At 44.4% G+C, this 23,570-nt stretch overlaps 1 protein-coding gene across 1 annotated transcript in view; it reads left to right on the forward strand.

Annotated features, from left to right (window-relative positions):
• The first annotated feature begins 1,211 nt into the window (after positions 1–1,211).
• THSD1 (thrombospondin type 1 domain containing 1) overlaps positions 1,212–23,570 on the forward strand; it is a 31,052-nt gene continuing 8,693 nt past the window's right edge. The window contains exons 1-4 of the mRNA XM_075741916.1: positions 1,212–1,462; positions 7,819–7,958; positions 13,322–14,287; positions 22,537–22,695. Coding sequence (XP_075598031.1) covers positions 7,901–7,958; positions 13,322–14,287; positions 22,537–22,695 — 1,183 coding nt within the window. The 5' untranslated portion in view covers positions 1,212–1,462; positions 7,819–7,900. The remainder of the gene's footprint in view (positions 1,463–7,818; positions 7,959–13,321; positions 14,288–22,536; positions 22,696–23,570) is intronic.

Consider the following 23,570-nt stretch of genomic DNA (forward strand, 5'->3'; position numbering starts at 1 on the left):
CCAGGGCGAGTGGCAACCCTAATCGGCTGATGGAGCTCAGCGTTCATGTGGGGCAGGAACACTCCTGTTCCGTGGTCATATAGACGATATAGAGTTAACTAGGAGCAATGTTTTACTTTGTTTTTAATTCTGGACACCAAAAGTTGATGATTGCTTCCTCTTGAGCCTTTATGTCATACCCACGCTTACTGTAACTGAATTAGGGAAAGTGGGATTCCCTACGTATGCCAGTCGATTTAAATGCCCCTTCAAATCCTTTTGTAGCATTGTGGTCATGTTGGTATCCACCTCTGTGTGTTTAAATCACAGACTCCACAACAGGGGAATAAATTTAATCGTGGTTTGAGATAAATGGATGAGTCTGTTGCATAAAAACAGATGGAAACTTTTCATTTAAAGAAGTCTCTCTGCAAAAGGATAGTTTTACCCTGTCTCAATAGTCCCTGAATATTATCCGTAAACACTGGGCATGACAAATATGCACGCATACACAAACTTTGGCTGCAGATCAGCATGGTAAGGAGCCAGGGCTGCTCTTCCCTGCTGCTGACAATGTTTGATGTCCCATTTTCACTGCTGCAAGTTGACTCTAGAAAGCAGCCCCCAGTCTGCCCACTGCTTTCTTCACCAGACAAACACCAATGGCTGGCTCCAACACCCAAGTTTATGCATGGGTGGATGCCTTCACCCAATAAGAGGGGACTGATTTTGTGGTGAGGACTCGCTACTGACCAAGAAGGATGCTTGTGGAGAGGAGCAAGAGGTGGGGACAGGCACACATGTGCAGAGAAATGGTTGCTTGGGCAGGTATGGAAGCCTGGCCTGCCTCCCGAGTGTCACCTCAACTCGCAGCGCAGCTCTCCAGCTTCTTCACGACGGAAGGGAAGACAACGACCGTTCATCCTGAGGCCATACAAACCGCACCGCACCGGGAGGCCAGGAACCGGCAGGGCCCTCACTGGGGCTGGCCGCCGGCCCGGCTGAGCCTGGGGCGCATACGGCGAACGATCCCGGCGCGTCCCTCCCGGAGCCCCCTCTCCCACAGGGGCCACCACACCCCGGCGGCGGGCGGGAGGGCGTGTGAGGGCGGTGCGGCCCCGGCAGGGCAGGGCAGGGCAGGGCTGGGCTGGGCTGGGCTGGGCAGCGCCTCGCTGCGCCTCGCCCCGCCGCCAGGGGCGCGGGCTCCCCTCGCACGGCGCCCGCCGCCGCCCCGCGCCCCGCTGACAGCCGCCCTGACAGCCGCGCCGCGCCGCCATTTAACCCTCCCCTCGCCGCCGGCCGGGCTGGGCGCTGCCGCCGCCGGAGGTGAGTGAGCGCCCGCCCGCCGCTGAGGGGCAGCTTCGGCGGCGTTTTCTCCGCGGGAAGGATCACGCTTCAGCTCCGTTCTTACGCGCCCGTCCCGCCAGCGGCGCCGGTGCGGCGGCCGCTCCCCCCGCGCAGAGCCGCGGGCAGCGGCGTGGAGGTGAGTGCGGGCCGGGCGGAGGGGGAACCGCGTCCCCTGCCCCGCGGCCCGGCCGCAGTTTTCCCTGGCAGCGGGGCGGGCGCGGGGGCCGGCGGGGTCCCGGGCCTCGCTGAGGCGCCGTCCGCGGGGCGCGGGTGGGTTACCCCGCGGCGGGGGTTGCCTCGCCTCGCCGCGGCTGACGAGGGGCTCAAGCTGTGGGGGAGCCCCGGGCAGCCTCAGGCTCGGAGCTGGCTGGGTGGCGTCTAGCGGCACCGACCCCAGCCGGCACAGGATGGGGACAGCCCGTAGGTCGCCGACGAAGGGTGCTAGCAGGACCGTGCTGCGTTTGCCGTAGCGCTTGGGTTATTCGGGTTTTTAAAAATACCCGTGTGACTTCAGGTTCTGGGTTTGTATCTGTCCTCTGCCTAGGTTTTCCCTGTGATCGCCTCCCCCCCGAGGCAGGGATCGTCCCGCCCGGGAGCCCTGGTGTTTTAGCACTCCGAGGTGCAGGCAGCACTGACACGTCAAGTAACTGTCGGTTTTTTTGTCACTCTGAGTCTGTGATAAGTAGGATTAATTTTAGCATTTTTCGGTATGTTTAGTGATTTCTACTTTATATTAGCCGCTAGACCAGGCGAAACCACGTGAGTATACGACAAAATCAGTGTAAAGCATAGGAGACAGCTTCCCAATTTTCTTTTTAATACTGATACCTCGTGATATTTCAGACCTGCTTCTCAAACATATTTCTAATTGTTTTAGCTGGGCAATATTTATTCCTCATACTATGATCTTTAAGATAAACTTCACTAAAAGGGGAATTCCAGAAATAGTGATCATTATATACATATTTTAAAAAAAAATCTAGAGGGGAAAGAATGGATGACTGCATTCCATCCCTTATGCCATAAGGGGTGATCTAATGTATTTAATTCTTTTCATTCATTATTTATTATTGCTTGGACACTTTCCCAAATCTCCTTGTGCTTAATAAACTTATTTTCACTGTACATTTTCCAAAGTAAATCTCATCCATATATTCAGTCTACTGTAGCCCTTAGGTTTTAAAGGACAGATACTGATGGCCAGCTAGCTCTTGAATTGCTGAGTTGATATCAAATGGAGCTGAGAAATCCCAGGATTTTGTGAGATCAGACCCCAAATGTTGATGAAAATAGGCTTTACCAGCTAATTATTGGCTTTTTTTCTTGCACACAGATAATCTGGTGCTGTCAGTTTCAGCCTAGTGAATTTAGATGCATAATTTTAATAAAGCCATTATCTGATAACAATGTAAAATTGTCTGATGTGTAAATAAGAATGAAAGATGCCTTTGAGGATGTCAGCTCTAGCCCCCTGCTGTGGCAGGCTTCACATACGTACTTTTCTTGCTAAACTCAATATGTTCTGAGAGGTGGCATATTTTTGGCCCTGACCACTCTGGTCAGTAGTGATTAGATTTTGATAAATTGTGATCTACACCTGAGGTGCTCCCTCTTTAATGTCAAAGAGAGAGGATTATATGGGAAGTTCTGAAATTCCCAGCAGGTGGTAACACTTCAATAGCTGCCTAATCCCACATAGCAATAAGCGAATGCTGGTTGAAAATAATTAATCTCTTTCCTGCCATACAGATGAAGTATCTTAAATTTGCAGAAATGTTGCAGATAGATACACATTTCTTTTTGCTGTCAGTGCTGCTTGGTGTCCATTAAATGAAACGTAGGGAGGATTTGAGGACTTTCAGGCTTTTCTGTCTTTAGCCTATTTTACCGCTAGCCTCTCATGCGTAACCAGAATTGTGCAAATTTCAGGTTGCAAATATGACTGAAAAATGTTTACTAATGGACAGCTATTAAGGAAGCTGTTTTTCATCTCTTCCCCCCCCCCCCCCCCCCCCCCCCCCCCCGCCTTACATTCTGGCAACATTTTGCTTGTTTTATTTTAAATTCCAATAGATAACTTTATTTTTCTGACAGCATTACTCCAGACCCCGGCTGGTTCCCTGGGTCCATCAGGTGGCTGGGGTATATCCCGCTGTTTGGGGTGGCACTTGGCAGGGGGGGCAGGATGGCTCCGAGAGGATCAGTCCTCAACCTGACCCACACATGCACACTTACTCCTGCCAGAGCCCTTCTCCCACTTTGCTCTCAGGTGTGCCCTGGGTCGTGGAGGATCCTGTCCTGTGGCTGGGTCCACCTTCACCTGCATCTGTGGGGCCTGGGGGACAAGGAGGGAGCAAGGGGGGAGAGATGAGTGAGGACAGGCCTCTTCCTGATTCCTGAAGGAGGATGGAGCTAGGGCAGGGGAGGGCTCAGCTCTTGCAGGGATTTGCAAAGAGGAGGACTGAGGGTATCCGTGGTGAAATACGGGATCCATTAGTGGCACTCCCCTTTGCATGAATGAGGTTATGGAGCACTGAGGTTTTGAGTGCCGTGAGTTTGTGTTCTCATTAAAGTCAGTGCTTGGTCATGGAGTAGCTGATTAACTCCTGATGGCCCTTTCTTAACTGCGGGGCTCATTTGCCTCTCATCTCACTTCTGAAGGGGGAGTAGCTGCTAAATGCTATGCTGTTGCAGCTGATGAATCTGGTAACTGGTTAGCTGTGCTAAATCAGCTGGTGACAGCGCTTGGAGGAGATGGCTGGTGTGTGAAGTGTCTCTGTGGCCTTGGATACTGCTGCAAAAAGTACTGGGAGTCACAAATCCAGTTGGCTTGTGGTTTGTTGTTGTTTTGGGTTTGGGGTTTTTTTGTTTGTAAAACCAAAATGATCACAAAGTACTTTATGTTTTTAATGATGTAGAGAAATAGGGACATTATTTGAGTATATTAATATATGTGACTCTATATATAAACGTATACTGTTACTTCTTTATTTGCAAAAAATATTGTAAATAAAATTGTAAATTTCATTTGGTTTGTTTCTTACATGGTTCCTGGCACTGAGGTGCCTGTAAGCCTTGCACTTCATGGTGGATTTATTCTTGTAATACCTGCACCAGATAGATAGTGAGGCACTATTTCCAGTGGAGAGCTATGACACAGGAAAATGAAGTGATGTGACCAAGATTGCACAGGAAATCTGTTGCAGAGCAGGGACTTGAAGCTTTCCTGTGTCATTTGAGTTACACACAAGCCTCTTGGTCTTCATTTCCAAGGCGTTTTATGGCTTATTCCCTCCTCATCTGTCATTTCCAATTCCCTTTGGAGAGGAAGTCTTCCACTTCCAGTCAGCCCATTACACCATCTCTTGGAAGAAGAAAGCATCTTTTTATGTTGCTGTGCTTCTGCTGCGTCTCACACAATAGAGCCTTAGTCCATGCTTGTCCACGAGAGCAATAAATTAAAAAAGCCAATTATTCAAAGTCTGATAGCCTTCTCTGATCATTTTTCATCTCATTAAGCTAATGAACTTGAGGTAGGAGATCTGAATAGGGTAGAAACCATTTAAGATGTGCTGTCTGTCTAGAAAGGCAAAATTTTATGGGAGTATTAAAAGTGGAAAAGTAATAGAGTGCGGGGCAGGAGGCAAGGATGTGGAGAGTTTTGAAGACGACCTAAAAATGAGAAGAAACCTAGAAAGAAGTTGGCTTAGGGAAGGCTGAGGGGAGAGAGGAGAAGTCTGAACTGAACTTGGAGGTCAGCATAAGGTCTGTCCAAAACTGGGGTGAGGCAAAAGGAGGGAAAGCTGAAGGAGGGGAGGGGAACAAACCTGTGGGGAAAGGGAGGAGAAGGACAGGGGCAATACTACACCAGAAATGGGCTGGCAATTCTTGCATTCAAAGCTACTGTTAGAATTGAGCTAGCAAAGGTGCGAAAACTCAGGGAGGCTTCATGGAGGAGCTTTAATCGGAGCTTTGTTCAAAGGAAGGGCTGCATTGCAGCCGGTGGCCTAAAGTAGCTGTATGTGAGGTGGGAGGGCTCCTGCTGTGCGGCACTGACGGCAGAGACTTGCTGTGGGTGAAGCAGCCCCGGGCTAGGCTTCCAGAGGTACCTGATCTCACTAATTGGAAGTTAGTTTTGGTACCATTTCAAATACTCCATTCTAGCTTGGGTGTTGCCCGCGCTGCACGCCGGAGTCTTTTCCCAAGTGAGCCAAGATAACACAGAGGGAAGGGTGAGAGAGGGAAGGAGTCTTTGGTCTGACGAATGATCGGCATGGGCCCTGGCACTGGAATCTGTCCGCGAGCTTAATTAGAAAGAGTCCCTGTCCTGAAAAGTCTGTGCTATAAATACAGAGCAGGAGAGATGGGGTGGGAGAGCGAGGAGCGGATTAATGCTGCAGTTTGCTGACACGGTATGCCTGGCAATGGCAGGAACAGAAGTCAGGTCTCCTGTGCCTCCCGCCGGCGCCCTGTCTCGTGAACCATGCCTCTTTTGCCTGGGTCGGGCTGACACGCACAAATTAAGATGCAAGGTGACTGTCTTGATTGAGAGTGTTCTCCCATGCAGGCTTTTTTCATTCTTCCCGAGGATTTATTTTCCCTTCCATTGCTTCATTTCCTCTCTGCAGTGTGTTGCTCGTTAGACTGAGATTAGGATTATTTGAATTTCACCTGTCAGTGTGTGACTCTCTGAAAGAAGTGTTTGTAAAAGCCATTTGAAAAATATACAGCTGGGAGAGCTAGAAATGGAAAGGACCTGTTAAATCATCCAGCATAATTACGGTTGTGGCCCACAAAGCAATTTTTCCCCTCTATTTCAGAGCAGTTTACAGCAACGCTGCATAACTTCTGTTTTCCTTGAGTACTTATGCTAGAGGCTGAGGCATCTATCGCAATTACTTTTTTTTTTTTTTTTTAAACCAAACCTACTTTTTATTCCTTGGACTGCTTTGATCCTTTGTTTCGATTAACCGATTAATGATCCATAATGATACATGAAAAGAATGATGTACCCAATGCTGTGCTGTGCTTGCTGCTGGTAGCCGGGGGTGGTTGGGGAGCGGCCGCCCTGGGGAGCAGGCTGGCTCTCCACCACGCTCTGCTAGCAGCCCACCCCTGTCTTGAGGCATAAGGTTTGTATTTCCTGTAATTTACGGCGTATCAAGTGAAATTGTGGGTGGTGGCAGTATCACTGTCCCTATCTAATTCTTTCTGGAGCCTTGTCAAGTTCGTGGGCCAGATGATGATTATTCCCTTCAGATATGTACAGCTATTACTGTAATGGGCTTTTACTGAGCAAAGCCATGCTGTTAGTCTTTTCTTAGAAATTATTCTCTCCAGCCACTTGGCACAGAGAACAGTTTAAAAAACTTTCAAATAACACGTCTGCTGTCTCTTAGTTCAACAAGTCTAGCAATGTAATTGTTGAAATATCTCATTTGTGATTCCTAAAGACATACCTGATCTTTGTCATACCTGGTTCCTACATTTTACCTCTATGCTCTGCAGCTTTTTTTGCTCCTAACTGTTGCCCACTCCAGTGCCGGATTTCTCTCATAAAATTAGGTTGTAAACTTTATGGAACAAGAATTTTCTTGCATGTTTGCTTGACGGCAAACACAGTAAGACTGACTTGCCAGTGCTCCTATGCAATACAAAAGAGCAGTTCTTGTATTTTGAGAATGGTTCCCTTGAGGTAGATCTCTTTTTAGATTCTCCCCTTCTGTTTCTGAAGCAAACTGTTGGTTTTGCTGCTATCATTGGGCTTCCAACCTGTTTTATGTGGTTGTTATGGGACTCGTAAAGACTGGTTTAAAGCACATGGACACAAAATTTTGAAACTTGTCAGAAGGAATTCAATTTTTTGTTGGCTTAACCAAGGCTGCAAAGAATGTAAACTTAAAAAAATGATGGAGGAAAAAGTAGAAGCACCTTCTCCACATAATCAATGTGAGTGACATAAAAGGTAGTTATAGATCTTTTATAAATCTAGTAAGATAAGTGAATATATTACTAGACCTGAATAACAGGGCAGTTTGAGGACCAAAATGGTAGTTTTCTACTGAGTCTCTTTCAGGCTTGAAAGCAGTTGACAGTAAATGGTATGAATTGTATAGCAGCAATAAATCTCCAATATCAATATGGCTGAGGTCAGAGTTACATTTTGTATAAAATACTTGTTATTTCATGATCATGAGTCTTGATCTTAATATAAGACATACCCAGCAGCAGTTACTGCAGTGTAAAGGTAAATTGTTGTGACCTGTCTTTGTTGTTCTGGCTCAGGAGCTGACATTTCAGGAGGGAAAAATTACTGTACAGTGAGTTGAAGTTGTGCTTATTCAGATCCATTGATACAGTATTAATAATTGTTAAGTAAATGGGAGAAAAATATTGATTTATAGTGTGGATTTTTTAAATTATTAGTGGGATGTCTTTCTTCTTGTATTTTATGAAGCAAAGTCACCACAGTTGTCATTTGTTAACTTTCAGGTGTTCCTGGAAAAAAGTGCCTGCACTTCAGAGCTGAAGAAGGACATGAGGAGTAAAAGGACCTGGGATCTCACTGGTCATAATGAAACAGATGTTGAAGGATTTTTCAAATCTGTTGTTAGTAGTGCTCTGTGACTACGGTGAGTATTAGAGCTGTCAAGGGAAAACTGTGAGGTGTGTATTCACACGGTGGTTTTGGATGGTGCTGCTTCCAGGTGATCTGTTGAAATTGGATGCCACAGAAGCCACTGATATGCATAGGCTATAGTCTAAATCTTATGCAATATTTAGGTGGAAAATGCAATTTGTATAAACTGCCCCTGTAGATCAGAGTGGCAGCAACCTTTCCTTCTGTAAATTTGTTCAGAGAAATAAACAAGATAAATGAACAGATTTCCATGGGCATCATTGAGGACTGGCTGTGTTAGAAACAATAGCTGGAACTCTGCTCTCATGTAAGACTCATATTTCGTAATATTTAATGAACGTCATGGAAGATAGATCTGTTTTAGATATCCATACCAGGATGGGCGGAACTGTGCCATACAACTACCTGTTTCTCTGCATTAACTATAAAAGGAACCTACGGTCTTTGGCTGAGATGTAAGCATCTACAGTATGGGCAACCTCCTGTGATTGAGTGAGCCTCCCTCCGATGGACCTGAGCTGCCACTTAGAGAACTTTTGAGAAAAACAGAGGTGTTCTTTCTTCTGACTGTATAATAAGCCAAAGGATGGTATTCATACTCATTCAATTTTAGTCTTGTAAAATTAGGCAGCTAGTCAGAGGCAATCAGTCGCATTTGAGACACACAAATCAGCACATATTGAAAGCAGCTCCAACCCATCTGCAGTCTGAGATGTGTGGAATGACAAAGCACCTCCTTCTCACCATCAGCTGCCAAGGAGGGAGATTAGATGTCTCAGTTAAAGTTAGACAACTGTAAGATGTCTACAAGCTGAGGGGCATCCTACGCATGGTGTCTTATCTTTCTCCAAGAATGTACTAAGTAGGAAGTATTTGCAAAGGGAGTTAATTCCTTATTGCACATTTTACAATTTTGAAAATAAGACTTTTAGTTCCTAAATAATACATATGTTCTCAAAAATTACATTCCTAATTTAAAAGCAGGTGTTCTGACAGCTGCAGAACATTGTCAAACCATGCTGAAGGATTAAGCCATGCACTGCTGAAACGTCTATAGCATGGAAAAAATGGAAAAACGATTGATTAGTCCCTGCTTATGGAATGAGCTGTGGTAACAGGTAGTTCACACACCAAATGGCTGAAGATTTCTTACAAAGGAGAGAAATGGACCAAAAATGTATGCAGTTTGCTTTCCTTGTACAAGTGAGAAAAATCTGATTATAGTTAATGACTGAATACTAAGTATGCTCAGCTACTCATACCTCTGTGCTTGCTCCATCTCCACTCTAGAACAAGGGATCACTAGAAGGTGTAAAGAACCTAGAATTGCCATCTTTTAGATGAACTTCATTCCAGTAGAATTGGAGACACTTGTCTATGGCTTTTGGTACCATTTCTTCTTTCAATAAGACAAAGTTAACTAGCCAAGTTAGGAACACTGCACTGAGTGGGGAACACAGTGAAAGTAAGTATTGAATTCACTTAATCCAAGAAGTGAGGTGAATGATTGCAATATCCACTGGTTCTTGGTTAGCTAGTCCTGTCGGCATTCACAACTAGCTGACTCAGAGATAAAAGCTATTATTCCTGAACTTTATAGAGCGTGGCACTGTAATTAACGCAAGGTATAGTTAAAGAGCTAAATCTCTGCTGCAAACTTTAGGTGCATCATATTTTGCCTTATTTCCAGTTAAAGGGTAGTCCACAATTAGAAAATTACTTCCAAACAGTTCTGCGTATATGCATCTCTGAGTTTCACGTGTACATAGTTTTTAGATAACTATTATTTCACTCATACGCTTCTCTGTTTCAGATCAAGACTATTTTTTAAATGATCCAGTATGCTCTGGAAAATTCCTGTAATGCTAAAAAAAGCGCTAACATACAACAAAACAGTATTCTCATTTCTTATCAGGTTTTCTGATGTGTTTGTTCTTCTTAGCTCTGTGCTACTGGTGGCTGACAAGCCAACAGCACAACCCAAGCTGGCTTAAACACAATTAAAAATAAATAAATATCAGTATAGCACCCTCAAATAATTCTTCTCGCTCTTCAGCAAAAACAAGGATTTTCCGTTTGATCTTTCTAAGCGTGAGTTCATGCAAAGTCTCCTCTGGCAGGTTGTTGGCGCCACAGCCAGGCTCCATTCAGTGGGAGACCATTGTAATAACAACCAAAAATATACAAATGCATTGAAAGCTGCCCCTGACTGGCTGTCCGAACAACTGGGACTAAGTTTTGGCATGTGACACAGTGGTGTGCACGCAGTGCTGAAGGAGCTTGCGGTGGAAGCTGGCTACTTCTGACTGGTGCCCTTTGGAACATCATGAAAAACTGCTGTGTGGGCTGTCCTAGAGTTGCAAAGTTCTCGTGTTATTAACCAAAGATGGGAGGAAAGGATGCTGTGAACTGGGGCACAGCAGAGCTCTGCAATGCTGTAACAGCATCCTCCAGTAATGTTCCCTTCTCTCACTTCCCAAGTGATCTGCATTAGGATTGATGGGAGCTGCATGGCTGTCCCCTGGCCTCTCACCAGCCCTCCCACACATATACACAGTGGTGTTAATTCTTGTCGTCTGAGCCGTTCCAAATAAAAAATAGTGCAAGAGAGTTGAGGCAGTCGTAAAAGGGAGCAAGGACAGTAGAGCAGTAGATACAAATATCGATGCTTTTCATTACTATCAAGTTAATGTTCTTGATGTAAGTTTAAAGCATGAAGTTGGAGTTTTCCATGCTGGGTTTTTGCCATGGTATGATCTTTTTTTTTCCCTTGCAATGTTTCAGCCAATTCCTTTGTAGAGAAATGCATAATTTTGCCCATGTTCAAAGAAGCAAAACCAAGCAACTCAGAACTATTTCACTGGGAAACTCTTAACACGGCTCTGGGAACCTCATGTTTGTTTGAGTGCTCATGGTGGCCTGGGACATGCTTTCTTCTGTGCCTATGAAGATTTGCTCAGACTTGGTCCAGATCTAAGTCCTCACAGCTAAGTTAGTGATGAAGTTCTCTGAAGGGTTGAACGTGCTCCAACTCCCACTGGCTCCTCTTGCCAGCCCCACACAATACTGTGTGTGCTCCAGCCCAGGGCAGCAGAGTTCCCCCACATTTGTAATATCTGGTACTAGAGTTGTTTGTTCTGTGCTCTCTGCTGTCATGCTAGCAGTGAGGAAGAAATGCTGGAGTTAATTGCTGGCCCAAGGAACAGGAGAAGGTAGAACATCTATAAGGCAAAGGGATGAGGACAGGAGTTTGGAGAATCGTGGCAACAGAGTTAGGACAGTACCCAAGAGATATTGGCAATAGGTAATGGTAGGAACAGGACTGGAAAATATGGGCAGGTACAAATGACAGAAGCAAAACATGAAGAGCAAGGAGAATGCATTGCTGGGCAATTTATAGAGAACCATTTTTCACAGGCATTCAGGGTCTGTTTCCTACTCCCTGAGTGTCAGAGTGGAGATCAGGTTTGCTGGGGTGCCATGTGCTCACCACAGCTGGGATCAGTGGGATCCTGCTTTGGATGTCTGAAGGACCATTGTATTTAAAATCAGGTGCTGGATGTCTTAGGACATACACAATTAGTTGATACTTGACAGTTTTCACCTTTGTGCCTGTGCCTTGATTCCTAACACACTAAACAAGAATAGTGACATCCTCTCATCTTTTGGGGATATTGGAAGGATAAACTCATTAATATTTCTAATGCACTAATATACTATGATGAGAGCACAACAGAAGAGTCTATGGGGGAAAATGAATAATTCCGTGTTATCAGGATGGATTTTGGATTGTATGTGCAGTCAATAATGCATGGGACCACCCATGGAAGAATAAGAACAAAAAAGCCCTCTGGTAACGAGCACCATCCATCTGCCAAATGAAGCAGTGTCTTGTGGAAATGCAAATTAAAGACTGAGTTATAGTACATATATGTAAAAGTATATGCGTGATTTATATGTGTAAGGCCACCTTCATTTGGACTTTATGGATGTGGTTGGAGCTGGTTATTTTAAGCATGTGTTATAGCTCACCCTGATGTAAATGTCTATAGCTGGTCAGATGAATTTCTTCCTGAAAATTTTCCCTGCTGACAAGAAAGTGAATCCAAGGTGACTAACTCAAATTGAAGCTTAGAGCGGTAGGCGTCTAAAATTATGTGAGATGAGTCCTGCTACTCCTGACTACTGAGTGCTTGCCTTGGCAGTTGCAGTGTTTTCCCAGCAAAGCTTTCTTTGAGGTAGTCTTAAGACATGTGTAACAGATTTAACAAGTCAAAGTATTGTTAGTTGATACTACTTATGAAAGGATTGCTTTAACTGAAGTTTTACACTTCTGTAGCACCTTCCATCCAAGAGTCAGAAGCCTTTTCCCAGACAATTAATTAAATAAAGACGTCTCACAGCACATTGTATATCTGGAATTGATGTATGCAGATCCCATTTGTCAGATCACCTTTCTACGTCTGAAATCCTTAAGTTTCAAGCAATGCAGAAAAGCTAGCTGAGCTGAGAACAGAAATGTGATCTTCCCAATCCATTGCTTTAGATACCATCTATCCCCGCTAGTTACAGCACGTCTCAGGATAATTTGGCAACTTGCACAAACATGGTCATGCAAGAAGTGCATTTAAAAAGACTGTGCCATTTATAATGAAATGATGTCATTTAGACATGTTGCACCACATCTGAGACAAGAAAAATGCTGCAGTCACCATCACTGTTATTTTCAGCTCTTTCACTCAAGTGTCTCTGTGATGCAAATGAGCAAAATGAAAGATTCATAAGACAGAGCAAGAGAAGAGGCTTCAAAAAGCATCATGCAGACTTCCTATTTTATTTAATTTGAGGGACATTTTTCATGTTTCTGTATTAAGAAACTACTGTCCTTTTTCTGCTAAATTATAGCTGAAGTAAGTGGAACAACTGCTGGTCACTGTGAAGTGGACTTTAAGAATCTGTAAGTGAAAGAAGTTGAGAAGTTTGAGAATCTATCTTTATTTATTTATTAAAAAAAGTTTTCCCTGAATCTTTTGGGTTAGGTTTTTTGTGGGTTTTGTGTTTTGTGGGTTGTTTTTTTTTAAAAACTATTTTAACCTTCCTGAACGTGTTACTGCAGTGGACTTTGAGGTGGTCCAAACCACATCCCAACACAAATGAGAGGTGGTGACCTTTAATTGCTATAGCTAGGACCTTTTTTTTTTTTTCTTTCTTAGGTGAACTGATTAACTTTTAAAAAGTTTGAGAACCACTACTTAAATACCCACTTTATAAATCTTTGTTCTCTTTTATAAGGTAGATAAACAAACAGTTGTCTCCTTGGTTCTTAATACTGTTGTGAAACTGTTTTCCTTTCAGTTCTCGGTGAAGTGGAGTATCTCCTGTTGGAGCGCCCAGGTCATGTAGCCTTCAGCAATGACACAGTGTCTGTGGAATATCAGTACTATAGTGGTGGTAATGTGACAGCAGAGCATCTGTCCGTCCTGCTGCTGGATGCCAGCACCAATGAGATCATTGCAAGGAAACAGCTTCCAGCAAATCAGTCCCAAGGGATGGTAGAGTTTGAGTGTTTCCATTTCAAGAGTGCTGGGGACTTCTTGTTCAGAATGATCTCTCCCAGCGATAACGGCAGTGCTGCCCAGTGGAGCAGAAGAAGCATGTCCACCCTCCATGTGGAATGGCCTGTATTTCACATTGATTTGAACAAGAGTTCAGAGGTGCTTGGGAGCTCCCTTCAGGTTGGACTTTTTACAAATGAGCAGTTGTGTGCCATGAATGAGACAGTGATTTCACTGGATGTGATATTCACCAGCACCCTTTTTGAATTTGGAAGAGTAAGCTCAGATGAGACTCTGGGCATTAGAACTAGTAAAGGAATCCCCCTGTCAAGGTCCCAATGGATAGAGTTTGACTGTCCACCTATTGGTCAAGAAACATACATCACTGTGTTACTGAAATCGCTAGAAACACATTCCATCATTGCCTCCATAGGACCCATAGATCTCCTCCACAAATTTGGATACAGACTGGTTGTGGCACCAGAAGCAACGTGCAAAACTTTGATTCAGGTTTTCGTAGTCTCTCCACCGTGCACTTCTATCAGTGGAAAAATTGCCGTCTATAAAGAGGCTCTCAAGCATCCTAGTCAAAGAACAACTTGGCTGTATGAAAACACCCTTCACCCAGGAGACAACAGGACAGAATTTAACTGCACTTTGTTTGATGTGGGGAAGAACAAATACTGCTTTGACCTCTTTAATTTCTCAAACCGAAGCCATTTCCCAACAAGGGTTAAGGAGTGTATGATGATCCAAAGGAATATGGGTTTGTACTGATGTTTGTCCTCTTTTAGCCAAAATCAGCACTCTTCCCAGCCAACATGAGTAATGATAAATAGATTTGATTGTGGTGTCCGCTATTGAATAGCTACTTTTTGGGTCTCCTACACCGGACAAAATAGTTGTAATGTCATATGGAGATGGGAACGAGATGGAGTAGACTTATGTAGAAGCGTACACAAGGACATTTGATTGCAAATGCCACTGTGGTAGCTTAAAATTGCACTAAGTTAACACTAAGTACTAACCAAAACCATTTGGGGCATTCTGAATAATGTATCTATCTAGTCTGGGTAAAACTGAAACTTGGCCCTCTCAGTGAGATAAGAAGCTACTGCGTAGATCTGGCCCATTGGAGACAGTAAAGGTAGGATTAGTCTTACCTACGTATAAGTGTCTAAAAGCCAAGGTGCCAACATTAAGTAGCTGTCTAGCTGTTTAGTCAAGAGAGATAGGCATCTCGTGAGGGTGATTCACGGGTATAGAAGATACACAGGCTGAATTGTCACCTGGGCGTCTTTTTCTCTAGCCCATTTGGTGTAGGAGTTTAGAATCCTACCTGTTAGATACACAAATTTTGGTGAGATTAATCAGGCCATAGCAAAAGACACTGTCCTGTCACTTGGACAGCTTACGTGTTTTTCAAGCAGCCTTTCAAGACATGTCTCTGCTGCTTCTTAAAACAGACTACGGCACATTTTCTGACCCTTGAGGCCACCTGGCAGATCATGGGTCACATTTGTATTGCTAAACTTTTCCTCCTAGAAAAGATTAGAATCATGCAAACTGCCAGCTAGGGACAGTCTGTGGTCCATGTAGTCCTTTGGGCCATGACCAGCCATGGTCTGGGAGAGTGCTGGTTGGCAGAATCCAAAACCATGTCCAGGAGGAGTATGCATTATCATGGTTAAGGAGTGATCACAGTTAAGACAGAGCTTGTGCCCGTTCCTCAGCCTTGTTTAAGGAATATCTATACATTCTATTTATATCTATATATCTTACACAAATGTAGTTCAGAGGTGGCGGTCCATGGTTTGGCAGAGTCTACAAATCACAGTAGTGTGGCAGAGCAAGCAGATGAACTAAATGTCCTTCTTATCCCTCATTTGTGGAAGGCAACCACAGTGAGGGCTGGGCTATATGTGCACGAGGGGATTGGGGTTGGGTTGGGTTAGGTTGTGTTGCGTTGCCTACACTCTGGAATGGAAAAGTGAATGTTCTCATTTGGAGCAGGCTTGTGTCCATATGTAATGAATTAGTCTTTCACATGTAAACACTTCAAAGAGTTTGGGTTGAAACGTTTGAGATGTGCACCATTTTCTACATCTCCCCAGCCCTGGTCTCCCTGAAAAGGAAGTGCAGGAACTCGAGCCAAAAAAGGGTCATTGCACTTCATGGGCTGGTCTCTAAGCAGGGTCATCAGGAGACCAGGAGTGTAGGACATGCTCCATAGCACACAGTTCAGACACAGCCTACCTTACTTAGGTTCCCAGTGTCATGTGGTCTTTGTACTATTTCATAAATTCTAACACTGTTACCTCTGTAATTAACACTCTGTACTAAAAATGACCTCTGTTTTCACCATATGCTAAACTCGGTACATAGTTCTTCTCTTTATCTTAACTTCCCATCTGCGTTCTCTGTTGGCACTCTCTCTCTTCCTTTGGCATAAGAAAGTCTATTTAAAAATGAAAGCATATTATTTTCTTAATGGAGAATAATTCTCAGGGAAAAAGGAAGAGAGAATTCTAATTCTTTCTCTGTGCTTGGGTGGGATGTTACACTGATGCAATCTAGATAATTACCCTGACAGATGAATACCTAGGATATGACATAGATATGTTTCTGTGCCCAATATTTGACTGTTTTAATTGATGAGATCCACCTTAAGCAATTAATCCCTGCAATGGGCTTTGTTTCCTTGGGTTCCCCAATAGCACCATCCTTACAACTGCAGTCAAAAGAATCGGGCTATGCCTGTGAAGAACAGAGTTAAGTCAAGAGCTGCCAAGTTAGAAGTGTCAAATCTACAAAGCCGATGAAAGCAAAACCATGCCGCGTAGCCGTAAATAAAACGTCAACCTGAAATTAATTAGACTGCAGCACATCTGACTTTGTGCCTGTATCCGTGAGACTTCAAAGCCCGCAGGCAGCGTTGGAAAGGAGTGAGGTGTTCTGGGAGGGGCACATCACACTGAAGCCACGACAAGCAGAGTGAACCTGTGCTGCTTTCAATGGCCATCAACCTCCTGGCTGTTTTGGAAAGCTCTCTCCTGGGTTCCAGAGCATGTCTCACCCTGCTGCAGGGCACTGTGCATAGACCTGGATCCCTGATAGCTGTTCATGTAAAATGTGAGGCTGCTGCACAACAGGCACCTCTCCACAAGTCACTTATATTCTGCTTTGGACTCCCTGAACTCACTTTAAGGCAAGGAGAGGTGATAAATCCCCTAGTCTGGGCTCCTGGGCAGCATGGGCCATCACTTTTCATCCAGTTGCCTTATTGTTGAGTCCCACAACTAGTCTTTGCATTCATCTGCCACTTATCCTCCAGAGACTTATCCAGTGTTTTATTGAAGGCACCACAAAACAGAGACCCTTCTGGTAATTTCTGTCAATAGTCTGCTCTGATTTTTTTTTTTTTTTTTTAAAAAGGGAAGCTCTGTGTGTTTCATAACTAAAGCTCATCTAGCTTCATCCTCTAGTGACTGGCTCTTACTCTGCTGCTCTCTGCTAGAGGAGACAGCTGTTTCCTATCCACTTTATTCCCCCCGTGAAGGCATTTGCACATTCAGCTCGTCTCAGTCCTTCCAGATGATCTCAGTGTTCTTTGAAAAGATTAAGTCTTTAGTTAGAAGGTAATTTCTTCAGGATTTGATTAATTTTCTGGCTCTTTTTGGCTCCATTTCCATTTTTTTAAACAGTCCTTTTATTTGATGACAGGGTTACCAGCTTTGGGTGCTGTGTTCTGATGTCCTCCTCACTAATGCCCTTTGAGCAGCTACTTATTGCCCCTCTGCTTTAATTTCCACCAATTGCATTAGCTAATTTTGCCATAACTTTTACTCTGTAAACTCCTCTTGAGGTGTTTTTGCATACGACCTTTCCATATGTAATCTACCATCCTGCAGGTACAATTTGTATTCCTTCCTCCTACATTTTACGTTTTGCTGATTTACAATCTACTTTGCTTGAGTTATCCTAACTTAGCAAGTAACCTTCATTGCTCCATACAACCGTACTATCTACTTATGTCATCACAGGAGTGACATATTTTCTCATTAATGGTTTTGTATTTATTTCCATGTCAACTAGGCAAGCACTGTACAGCACTGAGCCGTATGCTAATCCGTTTGGAATCTCTCCAAATGCATTCCCACTTGGTGATGGTTTTCTGTTGACAATTGCACATCAAATCTGTCACTCAGTTCTTACTTCATTTAGCATGTGCTCTATTATTATGAAGCAGAGATATCATCTTGTAAAAGATCAAATCTCCTAAATCATTAAAATTATCTTCATCCAAACCACAGAAGATCAGATGAAAGATTATTTTCCCACACCTGTTTTCCATAGATCAGGCATCAGTTATATTCCTGACCCTTCGTCAATCCTGCTCTTTACTCCTCATCCCAGCCAGGTTTAGTCCAGCCTGTGGAACAGGAATCTGGCTTGTGTCTGGAGTAGGGAAGAGAAGGTTCCTGGTGGCCCTGAGTGGGCCGGGACAGCAGCTCTTCCAGCCCAGGCCATCAGACTTCAGAATGAGTGTCACAAAAAGGCTTATGCTATCGAAGACTGTGATATATCTATTAAAGGTGGGGAATACATCTATTAAATGTGACCCAGCACTTGTGCAGCTTTCTGTAGACTCCAGCTGGAGAACCTGTGAAAAAATAACGGTGAGATGTGAGTCACTTCGTTCATCTCAGTGGGGTTTTAACTGTTCCACGCTGGTGACTTAGAGAGAGTCATACAGCTAATTTTTTCCCTGTGTTTGATGGGATTATTTGAATGGCTGAGGTAGGAAACTCTGTTAGATCATCTTACCCAGCAACAGACGCATTGCAGGCTCATTCTTTTCAATGCTTTATGCTGTGCTTTTCTCATCTGGGATTAAAATGTCCCCCAGCAGTGAGACTTCTGCACTCCTTAGGAGGATGTTCCATGACCTAGCCTGTATCCCGCTTGAAACATTTGGATGAGACTGATAAAATTAATGAGTAATGCTACAGCATAGAAATGGGCATATTTTCTTCATATTTCCGGTGTTAATTAACTTTCTTTCACAGTTCTTAGTTAAACGCTCAGGAGACCAGTTTCAACTTTGGTATGACTCTCAAGTGAAGTCTCTTGCACTTGTCAACAGCAGAGATGAATTTTTTTCATCTGACTTTTGCTAACTGTCAAATAAAAAAGCTATCGGGAAGTCAGCAGGGCATAAGAAGTGCAGCTGTTGCCAGTGAAGGGAAGGAGGAAGGTAGGGGAAGACCTTCTGAAGGGAAAAGTCAGTAAGGGAGGAGAGGAGTAAGTGGAGTATTGAGGGGTCAAGCAGGGATATACAACTTCCATCAGATTTTTTCTCCCTGAATAAGACTGTATGAATCAGACCTGCCTATCTGTAGGAAAATCTGGAAACCAATTAGGTCTATTGCCTGAATCTGTGCCTGGCATGCATTTATTTAGAAACAGGCAGATGCAGGGGATCTGGGTACACCAGGGCTGCTTTGTGCCCCATGCGCTTCTCTTATGTCAGTGAATGCTTCATCTCCACACCCCCAGCATTTTAGGAATGAATCAGGTGTTAGGGACTCACTGGGATAACTCTTAGCTTCTGAAAAAAAATTTTTAGGTTGTGCCTCTGCAATTCTTAAAGATGCCTGTTTGTGGGGAGAAGACTGTAATTTGCCCAGGCAGAGTTTAGGTTTTCTTCCTTTAAAGGGATCCTCGTCCTTTCATTGTCCAAATTAGTAACGTGTTGGAGCATGCCACCATTTCAGTGCAGCCAGACTTCATTTCCATGGAAATAGAGAAATACGGAACGGGTGAGAAGGGTATTTTCCCAGTTCTTATCCAAACATCAATACAACTTACAATACCCAATCTCAGGACCTGAAAGCTGATCTCAACTTTCACAGATACTCTGCAATCCCTCAGGCTAGCCTAGGCATTTACATGAGCCTGTAAATAATGAGTGATTTTGTCCCATGTCACTGGGCTTGTTGAAGTGCTTAGGACTATCACGTGCATCAGGCTGGAAGGATGATGCTGAGCATCCCTCGCTGACTGTGCCATTGGATAGCATTATATGCTCAAAGTCTTATGAACACAGAAATTTGAGGGGAGATATTTATGCAGAGCAACAATTAACACAGTTAATTGCATTTATCTTTCATGTTGGCAGATCTGCCAACTGTCAGCTATTTCAAACTAACTCATCAGTTAGATGTCTTCACGTTGATAATTGATTCCTCAATTGTATGTGAAAAAATTCACACTTATTAGAGCTCGTTTGCAGTGCATACCTTCTGTTTTTTCCCCTGGCACTTTGGATCTGTTTGTCTTAAATGAAGGTTAATCATTTCATTTCCTTGAGGGAGAATAAACTATGCTTCATTTTCTTTCACATTCTGGTAGTTGCAGGAAGTTGCAGAGCAAGTTGCAAGAGTTTAAATCTCCCATCTTTCATGGGAGCTGGAGCATTTCCTGCTCTCCTGCTCCTTAAAGCACATACTTTTAGCCCCAAAGCTATGGATGCCAAGTGTTTTTCCTAGGGAGCTCTGTGCCCTCAGCTAAAGCCGAAGTCAGTGAAAAGTGCCCCGGAGCAACGGGCACATCATAGGTTTGACGTCAAAGTTAGAAAATTACTCATCCTAAGTGTTCTTGTACATGTAAGCCCACAGGCATCAATGTGAAGGCTGCCAAGCACCCTCCACTATCACCAGTGTTAGCACCGGAGGCAACCAGAACCTTTCTGGGTCTGGCTCTATATCTGACTAATTAACAGAAGTTTAAACAAGCAGGGAATGGGGAGAGAGGGGAATGAGCTAGCTCATGCACTGGAAGTTATGGCAGGGACTCACCAAGCTGCTCACATAGTCTACAAGGAGGTAGGTGCTTCTCCAGCTAGCCTACCTCCCTCTGCCAATGATGAGGGACACTGCTGGAGCCTCTTGTGATACTCATATGAAGAAAAGTGTCATGAGATCCCCAAGTACTGTGACACCATGAAGTCTTTTGGAGGAGGGATCAGTGAGCCCTTGACTGACTATTGATTATGGCCATTTTTTCTTGCTGCCCTCACTAATAGCTCTGTTTGCTAGCTGGTCTCATTTTGCAACTATCCAGGTCTGTACCTTTCAGGGACTCTTTACCCCGACAAACTTCACCAGTTCCCCCCTCCTTGACATACTCTGACTCCCTTTCCTCCGGACACCACACACTATCCTATCTTGCTCCATTTCACACTTTGCTGGGGACTGGTGCGGCTGCAAACTGGAGGAGGAGTGCCTCTTCCAAGCTCAGCCTGCCTCTGAGCTCCTCTCCCCTGCTCTAGTAGCTCTCCAGCTTCAGAGACAGAGGGGTGAAAGCAGAGGGGTGCACAAAGTGAAAGACACCCTGAGATCATGGATATCCCAATATTGCGGTAGAGTCAGTGGCAAATAGCCGGGGAGGTCACTTGGTGCTGTGTGGGCTTAAAACCACAGCACACCGGGGTTTCTCACCATGCCCATCTCTACTCTACATTAGGCAAGGCAGACATACTCGAACATGCGTGCGCAAAGATGTGTGTGAGTATGTGCCCACACACGCTTTGCAGCCTTGGCTGGCAGCACACGTGTAAGCTCAAAACCTCCGGGCCTCATCCTGCAATGCAGGTGAGTACCTGCACACGGGAGAGCAGCCCCACTGGTTCTGTTATGCTGCTCACATTAATGTTTTTCATACTGGCATGCTCACAAAAAATTGTAGGACAGGGCCCAAAGCAGTTTATTAAAACACAGCTGAATTTATTTTTCTTTGAGACTTTTAACAATAATAACACACCATGAACAATACAGCAACCGATTAACCTGAAATCGTAAAACCATTTCCAGTTATGCATGCTGTCTAGTGCTTTAACATCATAAATTGTTTGCTGATCAGGAGCTCAGTGGCATGCTAGCAGCAAAGCAATGCTGTAAGAAAATTAAAGATTGTGACCTGTGTTGGCAGTAGCAACACCATAAATTATTTAAAAGAGCAAACTTTAGTAAATCTAATCTACATTTTGTGATTTAGTTGATTTTCCACTTTATCTGTGAGCAGTGAAATAGAGTAAGTGGTCTATTGTTTTTCTTTCTGGCACATTTCAAAGCCAGGTCACTGGGGAGGGTCCCCAGGGTATCTGTCCTTAAAGGCTGCACCTGGACTCGTGCATTGGTTTGGAATTTAAAATTGTGGCCCTGCTTCAGTGTCACCGCTGTCAGATACAGGCAGGAACAGTCCCTTTCTCTTTCTGGGTTCTTGCTGCTGTAAAGTTTGAGAGTTGAACACTGGATGAGGATGTTGTCTAAGCAAAAGAGGGATTTCAGTACATATTAAAAAATTATAATATTTGAGGTAGCAATAGAACCTGAGCCTGCCTCCACTTAAAATAAATAAATGAACCTGCAAAATTTCATCTTGAGTTAATTGCCTAACCATAAGCAATAAAACAATAGGGACCTGTAAGCTGTCAAATGAATGATTCAATAGCATGTTTGTGTGCTGAGAAGATAATAAAGAGAAAAAACAATATTGCCGTTTCATTAGGCCTTGTAGGCTTATCCTCCTTTCACAGTCATATAAATCAGGAGTAACTGCACTTAAGTCAATGAAGTTATCCTGCTGTAAAAGCACTATCTGTCAGGCAGGAATTGGATTAATATATAAATTATGAAACCGTTCCAAAGATTTGTGGATTAATTTCCATTTGCTGTTGTTCCAGGCAGTTCCTGCCAGCCCCAGTTAACTGACCACTGTGTCGCTGACTGGCACTGGAGTGAAAAAAGGGGGAGAAAAAAGTGGGAGCATTGCCCCAGACTCCGATGGGAACAGGAGCAGGTCTCTGGATGCTGCTTGCTCTTTTGGTGTTGCCGTTTGCATTGTTTGGTTATTTATTGTTGGGTTTCTTAAATAAGAGAAGACAAATGACTATGTCTTTAAAGGTAAGGAGGCAGATGCGTTCCTCATTGCTGTGAGCCTGTGTATTTGCAGAAACGTGGAGCCCATGGCAGCCGTGGAGCCCTTGCAGCGTCACCTGTGGGGATGGCGTCCGGGAGCGCTTCCGAGAGTGCCTCACCTCCTCGCCGGCAAAACCAGGCTGCGCTGGATCACCAAGGGAGACTTCCTTGTGTTCGCTGGAGGAGTGTTTGTGTACGTAGTTCTGCCGTCCCCTTCCCTGTGGTTGCGTGTCTGCCCTGGCAAAAGCAAAGGGCCTGTTATTAGAAGGGCTTTGTAAAATGGCAGCATCCGATCTCTCTTTCAATAATACTGATTTTGGGGGGGTGTCACATTCCTGCAGTTGATAGAGTAGGGCAAGAGCCTACATGCGTTTGTGGGACAACTGGAGAGATAGGGCTCTAAGGCTTAAGGTTTCTGCGTGCCCGGAGTGCCATGGAAGGAGTTTAAAATCTCCAGGATGGCTGGGGAGTGTGGAAGGGCTGGGGTAGAGATCTTGGGGCTAGCAGAACATGTTCAGTACTGAAGGCCAAAAACTCCAGGCAGTGAAAACCTGTGGAAAAGTGAAAACCTGTTAAAAGAAGACTGGTTCCAGCTGGGACTCGTGGTGTGGGATTTCACTCTGAGAGTTTTTTGAGGTGGCAGGTCCAGGTCTCCCCCCTGCTCCAGCCTACTGGCGGGTGGCAAGTGGGTGCAGATAGAGGAGACTTGAACCTCCTGTCAGATGAGAGGAGGTTACAGCCCCGATGAGGCTGTGCCGGCACCATAATCGGGTGCTTGCAGCCAGCTTGAGGGGCAGGAGAAGCGGTCCCTTTTAATGGGCTGATGGTGCTCAGTCCATGCAAAACTTTTGCTTCTTACAAACTCCCTGCTGAAAAGGACGGTGCTAATGCCAAGGGGCCCCAGAGGTCCATGTGCTCAGAAACTGGCTGATGTACAAACTCCAATGCCTTCGTGTCCCACAGGTGCCACAGAGGGCAGGGATGGGGAAGGAAAGGTACACAGGGACTGTGCAGGTTCCTAGGCTCTCACGCTGTAATTGAACAGATAATTTATTACAAAGTGAGCAA

Source organism: Balearica regulorum, chromosome 1, assembly GCF_011004875.1.
Source record: "Balearica regulorum gibbericeps isolate bBalReg1 chromosome 1, bBalReg1.pri, whole genome shotgun sequence".
In the NCBI taxonomy this organism is placed as follows: Eukaryota; Metazoa; Chordata; class Aves; order Gruiformes; family Gruidae; genus Balearica; species Balearica regulorum.